This window comes from Arachis ipaensis, chromosome B06, assembly GCF_000816755.2.
Source record: "Arachis ipaensis cultivar K30076 chromosome B06, Araip1.1, whole genome shotgun sequence".
Lineage (NCBI taxonomy): Eukaryota > Viridiplantae > Streptophyta > Magnoliopsida > Fabales > Fabaceae > Arachis > Arachis ipaensis.
The window spans coordinates 124,332,659-124,343,171 of record NC_029790.2 but is presented as its reverse complement, the minus strand read 5'-3'; the positions used below and the strand labels follow the sequence as shown (position 1 = coordinate 124,343,171).

The 10,513-nt window shown below is 36.7% G+C and overlaps 2 protein-coding genes across 3 annotated transcripts in view; one reads left to right on the top strand and one right to left on the bottom strand.

Annotated features, from left to right (window-relative positions):
* The window catches only part of LOC107605330 (metacaspase-1), a 10,992-nt gene extending 6,530 nt beyond the window's left edge, over positions 1-4,462 (bottom strand). The window contains exons 1-2 of the mRNA XM_016307182.2: positions 4,090-4,462; positions 1,578-1,911 (exon numbers count right to left, since the gene is read on the bottom strand). Of these exons, the coding sequence (XP_016162668.1) occupies positions 1,578-1,911; positions 4,090-4,462 (707 nt within the window). The remainder of the gene's footprint in view (positions 1-1,577; positions 1,912-4,089) is intronic.
* Positions 8,110-10,158, top strand: LOC107647614 (zinc finger BED domain-containing protein RICESLEEPER 2-like). 2 transcript variants are annotated; one of them, XM_021105837.1, is made up of 2 exons: positions 8,110-9,574; positions 9,921-10,158. In XM_021105837.1, exons 1-2 carry the CDS (start codon positions 8,420-8,422, stop codon positions 10,023-10,025), a joined length of 1,260 nt encoding a protein of 419 aa, XP_020961496.1. In that variant the 5' UTR covers positions 8,110-8,419; the 3' UTR covers positions 10,026-10,158. The 2 variants fall into 2 exon arrangements, with proteins under 2 accessions (XP_020961496.1, XP_020961497.1); XM_021105838.1 differs by lacking the exon at positions 9,921-10,158 and adding an exon at positions 9,654-9,778.

Below are 10,513 nucleotides of genomic sequence, written 5' to 3'. Positions count from 1 at the left end.
TATAATAAAATAATTACACCTTTTAAGTTTTCAAAAATACCATGTTATGTAAATAGTTTTTTTCCTCATGCTCCATAATAGTAATTTTATATTAAAAAATACTTAGATATTTGTCATATCCAAATACTTAAATGCTTATGATTCTAATTAAATGTACTTTTATAGACATATCCAAATACAAAATATTTTTCTACTACTACTTTTTGCTTTCGAAGAAATACCTCTCTAGACTGCACAAATCCAATATATATAAATAAAAGAAAGACCCTAGTTCTTTTGAAAGCACTAAACATACAAATACCACAACAAAGGCAAAACAAACATATATCCTGATTTCCTTCATCAAAAGGCTCCTTCCACCAGAGGTTGCATTTTTTTTTATTGCAAAACATACACACACACACAAACACTTGGTACATCAATGGACATAATTATCAAATCTTATCTATTTAATTTCTTTAGACTTAGCCAAACCAAATTACGTAAAGTTTTTCTCAAATTAAACTCAGTAAGTGAAGCTCCAACTTCCCAGGTTTACAATATTTCCTGCTCTGAACTCCTAATTTGGTATCACTCATCTTATTCCCATGAGTTTGATAACCATTGGCGTTAATAACCTATCCAAAGCATGCCTATAGCATATCTTCCATTTCATTCAACTAGCTTGAATCTTATCAGTGAAGTCACGGTTATTAACTCCATATGGAGCAGGGTTAGCCTAATAAATGCTATCATATACTCTTCTAGACTCAGCAAGGATTGCAACATTTCCAAAAAGCAAGCACTGAGCCATTGGCTTTGGGTTTTCAAACTAAAAAGGTGCGGATTCAATCAACCCTTGATAGAGACCTGATAGGAAAAATGCAAAATGAGTAAATGACTGAGTAAAACGTTACTTGTCATTCCCTTTTCTTACATATTCCTTTTCTATGGTTATCCTGTTACTTCTTGTAGTATCCCCATATGGGTTTTTCCAAGACGAAAGAAGCTCAAGCACATGTCATTTCGTATCTTTGCATTCACACTTTGCAATCGCAACATAGGCTTAAATGTTGACCTCTCCTAACAAAATAAAATCGGTTCTGATATGAGATATCTTACATTAAAATGCTCTCAATCACTATTTCCTATAGCTTCTTAGTGCAACAAACGAGTTTAATTTCTCTACAGTTTGCATAATGAAGCATGTCTTGTTTGCTCTAGCAAAGATATATCAAGGTGAGCTCCTCTTCAATTCATCTAGCATTTTCTTGCATTTCATTTACTTATTAGAGAAGGGGGGAAAGGTAAAATTTACAAGACATCGTAGGCTAAATTAGACAAAATGAACTTATTTAAATTAAAAAAAATGAATATATGAGTTGACAACAACAAAAAGATGTATCCACAAAAAAATATTGGTTATTGATCATTGCTGGAAGAATTATTGAATATCTAAAAAAGATTTTGGCAAATGCTTTTGTTTAAAGTTTTATCAGAAGATTTTCTAAAAATCATAATCCCATAGTCAATTCATAACAACCAAACCATGCAACTGGGAAGTAAATACAAAATATTTACTATGTAAGGAAGACAACCTGTCCATTCTGCAAAGAAATGGCAAATCCAGAACAGTGCCACTGTGGCAAGCATCAATTAGTGCATGCAGCCTAACCCCAGGTAGTAGAGGTCTAACAATTGTTGCATTAATCTCGTCATCTACAATCATGCCCTGTGTTTCAAAGTCAAGGGGGCATAATGTTTCATCATATCCATCAGCTTCATCACCACTATAGTTCCTTTGCTGTGACCCATGACCCGAATAATGAAAAACCAGCGAGTCCCCCGGTTGACATCCTTGTACAAGCCAAAACATAGCCATCCTCATGTTGTGCTTATTAGGAAATTTTGGGCCATAAGGATCTTCTTCTTCTGCATTTTGATATTAAAATTCAAAATAATGTAAAAGTAAACCAGCTTGACAAAAACAAATTAATTAAGGTGGCAAGGGAAAATGAAGCCTGCAAATTACTGTGATTTAATCAATAATATGAATTCTGTCAATTCTTATAATACATTTACTAACACGAGAATGAACTTAAAAGTATAAAAATGTTATGTGCAGTTGTGTTTAAGAGGGCTGCTGGTTAATGGAAAGTAATTAGACTATAAATTAGCAGCTGGTTTGTTTCTTGATAGACTGTAATCACTGTCCTTAGTTTAGTACGATGAAAAGTATCCTCATCCAAATGAGTGAGGAACTGTGAAAAATATTTTTAAATAATGTTAGACGGTTTTAGAAACCAAATTCCTCTGTGTTCTAGTGAAATGTCACCACATTTCCTATTTTGAAAACCTTACAATGCATCTAACCATTTTCATATATTTCTTCGAAGATGCTTTTAACTTGTAAGTTTTATTGATAATTGTGCATGGTGTTGGATATATTTTAGGCATGACAAATATGATATGATGATAATTTCTAAAACTTACAAACACATTGTTAAAATTAATTATGAACAAAAATGAGTATCTTAAATACATGAACTGGATGTACATGTAATAATACACACTAACAGAATGGCCATGCAGCAAGGAAAAACATTTATCTTGAGTAGCTGCACCTCATGAAAATTCCATAATATCAGTGGTGAGAAGTTGTTCTAACTAAATGATTCATCAAGGTATTAAATTTTATCCCACCTTGATACAACTTCAAATTTGTCTATCCTACTTTTAGATTTTATGCTAACCTGCTTTTGATGCATGTAGCCAATCCCATCTAGTGGACAAGGCTTTGCTGTTTACATTTTTAACCCTAATAATGATATAATTTTTAGAAAAGAGAAAAAATTGTAATATTAATTGTATTAAAAAACTATTTTGGTTGCTGCATCTGCCTCTTTTCCACCATTGCCTTCATGTTCTTGTCCCAATAGGTTACAAACCTCCTTGCTTAACCACCCAAATTCTATGTACAATCCCTTTACTTTTCATCACATAACAGAGCCTTCCAAAACAACAATAACCATTCAATAACACCATCTCATTCAAGGTCTTTCTCATTCTTTCTTCCTTTTTCCCATTATTTTTTAGGGGTTTTTAATTAATTTTAGGTTAAAAATATAGGCATATGTTGATTTTACTTAAAAGATGGGTTTATCTAGTTTGTTTGATGTTAATTGTGGAAGCTGCAACTTATTTCTTCACCCAGCAACAATGTTTATCTGCTGTGTTTGTCGGATCAAGCTCCTCTAAAGTGAGGGAGTCGGTAAACTGATAAAGTGTGAGGCTAATCACTCTTAAAATTACGATAGTGGGGTTCAGATATGATGGGAATTACAATTCAATGGTGATTAACCCTTACCTTATCACTTTACCAATCTCCCCACTTTAGAGGAGTTAAATTCGTGTTTCTCTACCGTTGTTGGATGTTACAATAGAATTATGGATAAAGATATCAAAACACAGAATTCATTTATCAATACAATAAGTTGTTTCAAACCATAGACTTGAATTTGAAATAGAGTTAGAAGTCATTTCTTAATAGAATTAGAATTCTTTTCTCACACTAAAAGCTTTCCAAACAAACGATCTATTGTGGAAGGAGATCACCTATCCACTACTATGTGATCCATCAGTTGTCCATGATTATCATGATTTGACATATTTGACTAAATTGTCCTCTAACGAATTTTAAGTTTTAGCTATCAATTTCACTGCACGGGAGTTTCCACCTCAATGGAAACAATAGAGAAACCCTACATGACCCATATTGGGAATGATGAGTTATCAAAGAGAGGAATGCATATGTCAACGAAGACACTAGACTGGGGACTCCTTGATTTGCCAAAAGGATAAGAAGACAAGTGACACTAAATGTAAATGATGACAGATGCAAGAACAGAGAAATTAATTAAACAATTGCTATCTTCCTAGGCTTTGAAGTAACTCATTAATTGTAAATGGAATAAGAGTAGAAATAAAAACTCTAAAATCATACATTACTGAGTAAATCGCAATTACAAGCAAAATTCCCAATTCCACTTCTTCCTACAATAATTGATTCCACCGAAAATTAAGCAACGAAAACAAGATCAGAGGAATTACCGGTGAGCATGATGATGCAAGATTCGGGGAAGTTGAACTTGTTCATGAGAAGGTATTTCATGCACTTGGCGTCATTGATGCAACCCTTCAATTCGTGCCGGGAGTATTTGTACGAAATGCCGACGACCACCGCCTTCTTGCGGCCGTGAGCATTCGGCGGGGGGCCCGGCGGTGCGTGGTTGTAGGGGGAAGGGGCCGTGTGCGGCGGCGGTGGAGGCGCGTGGGTCGATGAGTGTGGCTGGTGCGGGAGGGCGCGTGGGTCGGCAATATGAGTGACGGCATGGCACAACGCGCAGCGGATTGAGGTGGCGCCGGGTGGCAACTGCAGAGGCGTGTGGCAGCCAGAGCAGTTGACGAGCATGTTGCTGTACATGATTGCCTTGGTTAGGGGTAGAATTGGAATATGGTGTTTTCTCAGTTTGATGGAAGTGAAGGAGAAGGAAACAGAAGGTGGAGAGCGTGTGCGTTTATCAGTGATTGTTACCGACGGCGCAGTTTAGGTGAAGATCTGCGTTTGTGATCAGGGTAGTTGCCTGGGTGGGACACGGTTTCTAATTTCATTTATTTTGATTGGAAAGGAAAAAACTTGATCTCTGACTTTCTCTGTCTTTTCCGTAACTTTACATCTTTTTACAATGATTCTAGAATATCTTTTCGTACTACCTTGCGTTTTGTATTCATCTTTAAGAAAATGATTCGAAAAAATTAGTTACAAAATTATTCTAAATTTATTTCTCTAGTAAACAAACATGTGGTTATGTAATTGTTGATTATTTAAGGGTTAAGTACTTTTTTCGTCCCTAAAATTTGGGGTGAAAATCAAATTCGTCCTCGATGTTTTTTTGTTATTAAAATCATCCTTAACATTACAAAACGTTATAAAACCGTCCTTTTTCTAATTATTGGACAAAATTACCCTTCATCTTAATTTCATCATTTACCTTCATTTCTTTTTTTCTTTCCACAACACAAACAAAGAGGTGGGAGAGCAAGAAATAAAGAAAAGCAAAGACCCAGAGAAAGAGAGAAAGAGAAGCAGAGACTCAGAGAGAAGGAAGCCTCGCCGCGCCTGGCCGTCGCCGTCGCGACTCACCGTCGCCGTCACAACATCGCGACTCCCCCTCGTAGCGCCGCGACTCCCCCTCATAGCAACGCGCCTGGCCCTCGCCCTCCTCGCGTTTTTCAATTTCGGATCTCCCTTTTCTCGGATTCATATCTCCCTTTTCTCCCTTCACCAACGACCATTTCGAATACCACTGGCGGCAGTTGTGACGCGAGCGCTCTTTCTCTGGGCGTGCTCTCTCTTTCTTCTTTCAATGGTGGTAGCAGCGGGATTGAGTGCCACTGTCGCTGTTGAAGAGTAGCGGTTTCAGAAGAAGAAGATTCACCGAACATGGAGTCTCCTTACCGGTCCTATCACCCTCTTCGGCGGTATAGTCACCACCGTCGCCGCCGCCAACTTCATCCTTGTCAAAAATGTAAAATCTTCTCCTTTTTTATTAATTCCCTCTTTTTTTTTTCATTAAGTGATTTTCGGTCGTTTTAGATCTTCCTTCTTCGAAAGGAACAATTTTGATTCGTTCTATGGAATCCGAATCTAAATCATGATATGGGTTCATAGAAAATTTTCAATTTTTTTGTTTTGTTCGTCACAGTTTCTGAGTTTTGTTTGTGCAATTATGGCTAGTTTCTGAGTGTTGTGCTCATGCTTGAAGGGGTTATTGATGTGCTAGTTCCTTCTTGCCCAACTTCTAATTCCATGTGACAAAAGAATGTTACTGTTGCTGGCTCCCCTGAATTGATTTATTAAATATAGTTATGTGCATTGTTGCTGCATTCTGTACTTTGTTGTTATTGTTGATTCTGTGTTGGTTTTGTTTGATTTTTTTGAAATTAAAAAAAAATAGTCGGTATTGTTGTTGTTAAAGATTTGGGTGGAGACTGGAGAGAGTGGAGTAGGAAGGAGGCTGAGGTAAACAATGGAGTGAGGAGGTTAAGGGAGAAAGATGATGATGAAGGGTATTTGAGTTGTTGTTGCCATTATTGGTGTTGTTTGGTGAAACTGTGGCCGTTCAAGGTGATTCCAAGTCCTGGCGACAAGCCCATGATCGTGGTGAACTACAAGGGAGAGGAAAAGCAATTCTCCGCTGAGGAAATCTCCTCCATGGTTCTCATGAAGATGAAGGATATTGCAGAAGCTTACCTAGGCTCCACCATCAAGAATGCCGTGGTCACTGTCCCTGCTTACTTCAATGACTCCCAACATCAAGTTACAAAAGATGCTGGCGTCATCTCTGGCCTCAATGTCATGCGTATCATCAGTGAGCCTACTGTTGCTGCCATTGCTTATGGCCTCGACAAGAAAGCTGGAAGCAGCAGCGAGAAGAATGTTTTAATCTGGTGTTGTAGTGGGTTCAGATTAAAGAGTGGTGTGGTAGTGGTGATGACTGATGATGCAGGGGATTAGTGGTGAGGACGGGAAGATTTTTTTTGTTTAAGGGTAAAATTATCCAAAAAATGTTATTTATGGACAAAAGGATGATTTTATAATGTTTTGTAACATTGAGGATGATTTTAATTAGGGGTGTAAGTTACCGAACCGGACCGAAAATTATTGCAAAACCGAACCGAAATTTACAACAACAGAGTAAATAACCAAAAAACCGATTTTTTGGTTTTTTTTCAAACTAAATCGATCGGTTCAGTAGTGTGTGTTTTTACTAAGTTTCCTTTTAACCTAGGAATAAAAGAGCCATTCAGCCACATCCCTAACTTTCTTCTTCTCCTTTTACGCGCAGCACACCCACAAAACACTTCCATCTCCCAGTCTTCCACCTCCGACCTCCATGCTTGAAAGAAGGAGAGCCTGAGGGAGCCAGAGAGTGCTGTCCGCTGTCAAGGAAGTCGCCTATCATCGCTTGAAGTCGTCTATTCATCGCCGTCGCAAGGTCGCCGTCGCAACAAACCCTAAGTCGAGCAGCACTCCAATCCAGTCCGTCGCCGAGCAGCAATCCAGTCGCCGAGCAGCAGTCTGTCGCCAAGCAGCAATCCAGTCGCCGAGAAACACTCCAGTGGCCGAGCAGTCCAACTCGAGCAGCACTCCAGTCGCCGAGTCCTCTCCTGCAAAAAGCAACTGAACAATGTCTTCTTCGGAGGTTAGAATTTGTCCTTAGTTATAATTTTTTTACAGTAATTAATGTATATATTGTCAATAAACTCACCATGTCTAAGTAATCTCAAAATTCTAGTCTGCAATATTTAAAGGTCTTGGCTTGCTACTTGCTAATCTTGTTGGATGAGTTTTGAATATTATGTATTTAATCTTGGTGTCTTTTTGAATATATATGTGTAGCTGGTTTATGGTCATTTAAATTCTGTTGATTGGCTTTAAAAATGAATTACTTATGGTTATGTTTATGAGCTACTTATGAGCTGCTTTGGTTTTGTTTATGAGCTGTTTAAAGATGAATTGTAAACCTAAATTTAGTAATGTGATTTTTAGCACCTGTTTCTATGTTCCCTGGGCATCCGAGATCATTGGTTATTAACGTATCATTAAGTATTCTCTTAAGAGCTTTCTAATTTAGTAATGGTTGGTGGGGGTGAAAATATTGAGTCCGTGGTACGTTCTTCAACGGACAGTGGCGTGCTTACCAAACCCCCGCCCCATCCTAGATCAAAGAAAAGGAAGGTTGATTCAACTAATGTGGGTGCAACTTCGAGAGTAACTCCTACAAATCCAGCTCCAAGCACTGTGGAAACTGATGAAGAGGATGGCAAGGATGATCCCAATGAAGTTAACAGAAAACCTTCTAGACCTAGATCTTAGACTTGGAAACACTTTACAAAGGATCCTAAGTCTAAGTCATCACATCCTAGGGCTAAATGTAATTGGTGTGGTGCATCATATGCATGTGACTCTCATAGAAATGGTACAACTAATATGCGTTATCATTATTTGAATCAATGTAAAAAATTTCCTAGGGATTCGGGTGACCCTAGTCAAACAATCCTTACCTTCCAACAAAAAAAAGAGGGTGAAGAGGTATTTACTACAGTTACTTTTGATGCTGAAATGTGTAGAAAAGCCCTTGTTAGGATGATAATTGTTGATGAGCTACCGTTCAAGTTTGTTAAGGGGGAGGGATTCAGATTCTATATGAGTATTGTGTAACCTAGATTTCCACTTCCGGGAAGGATTACTGTTGCTAAGGATTGTTGGAATCTTTATATTAGTGAGAAGAATAGGTTGAAAACTGTGTTCAAACAACCAAATCAATCTGTTTGTTTAACTACTTATTGTTGGACTTTTGTGCAAATTCTGAATTATATGTGTCTCACTGCTCATTACATTAATCATGATTGGAAATTGCAAAAGAGGATTATCAATTTTTGTCTTATTAAAAACCACAAGGGAGAAACAATTGGTAGAAAAATTGAGAGATGTCTTTTGGGGTGGGGGATATATAGAGTGTTCACAATTACTGTTGATAATGCTAGTTCTAATGATACTGCAATATCTTATCTAAGAACTAGAATGGAGGATTGGAATTTACATCCTTTGAAAAGAGAGCATTTGCATGTTAGGTGTTGTACACATATTCTTAATCTTGTTGTTAATGATGGATTGAAAGAGATGCATGAATCTATTAACAAGATAAGAAATGCTATTAGATATGTGCGTGCTTCCCCTAGTCGCATGAATAGGTTCAAAAATTTCATTAAGGAAGCTAGGATACAAGACAAGTGTACTGTTCAAATCAATGTTCCCACTAGATGGAACTCTACATACACCATACTTAAAAGTGGTTTGAAGTTTCAAAAGGCGTTCAAGATGCTAAGGGAGAGAGATACAGAATATGCTCTAATGCAATGTGGTATTCTGAGGAATATTGATTGGGACAATGCAAAATACTTTATGGAATTCTTGAAAATTTTTCATGATGTTACAAAGAGTGTGTCTGGTAGTTTGCTTGTGACTTCTTCTCAATATTTTTATGAGTTTTGTAAGATCTTGCGAGTGTTCAAGGCTTCTTGTGGTAATCGAGATCCATTACTTGGGAGTATGGCTGAGAGGATGAAGCTTAAGTATGACAAGTACTGGGGTAACATAAAAAATATCAATATGATGATTTTTGTTGTTGTAGTTGTTGATCCTAGATACAAGTTGAAGTTTGTGAACTTTAGCTTTGAAAAGCTATATGATAAGGATGACGCTGATTGTTTGGATGCAAAAGTGAAAGAGACATTCTCCAAGATGTTTGAATACTATGTGAATGCAAATAATGGGAGTAGATCTTTTACTTCAGCAACAATGGATGGTGCATCAGATGTGGGAGTACCTGATGGCGACATGGCTGGTGATTTTTTCAAGGAGGTACATTTTCATGAGATCATCAACAAGAATGAGGTGGATTTGTATTTGATGGATGGTTTAGAGAAGTCTCGTGATCAAAATACTTTTGACATATTGAATTGGTGGAAGGTAAATTCTAGCAAGTATCCTATATTATCCCAAATAGCTAGAGATGTCTTAGCAATGCCGGTCTCGACTGTTATTTCAGAATCAGCTTTTAGCACTGGTGGAAGAGTGCTTAACAACTATAGGAGTTCTTTAACTCCAAAGACAGTTGAGGCATTGATATGCACACAAAATTGACTTCGTGCTTCTCTAATGACGACTGATTTTGAGGAGCTTATTGAAGAGTTTGAGAAACTTGAATTAGGTATGCAAAAAAGAAATTTGTAGTTCCTTTCATGGTTTATGTTTATAATTTATAATCTATATTATGTTTATAATCTATATTGATTTTTTTGTTTTATTTTTGTAGAAATTGCACCAACCGAAGAAGATGATGATGAGTTTGGTGTGGATTCAGATTAAGCATGGTGGCTGTTTATTTTTTATTTGTTTTAAAGAGACTGTTTCGGTTTAAAGTGTGTTTATTTTTGTTATTTTGCTAGACATTTTTAATTGTCTTTGTTTTATGTTTAATTAAGTTGAATTTGTATTGAATTTGGATGTGATATACTCTTGTTATTCTAGTTTATTAAAGGTTTTAAACTTCATTTTATGGTAATTTAAATTATGATTATTAGGTGTAAAAAAATCGAAAAAACCGACCGAACCAAACCACTGTTGGTTCAGTTCGGTTCGATTCGGTTGTTCAAACAACAGCCAACCGAATGGTTGGTATCATTGTAGAACCGATCAGGTCAGTTCGGTTGGTTTTCGGTCCAAAATCGAACCAAACCGAACAGATTACACCCCTAATTTTAATAACAAAAAAAGGTTGGAGGCGAATTTGATTTTCACCCCAAATCTTAGGGACGAAAAAAATATTTAACCCTTAGTATTAGTATTATTTTGATTATTAAAATTATTATTACTATTATTCTTATTATTATAATTATTAATATTATT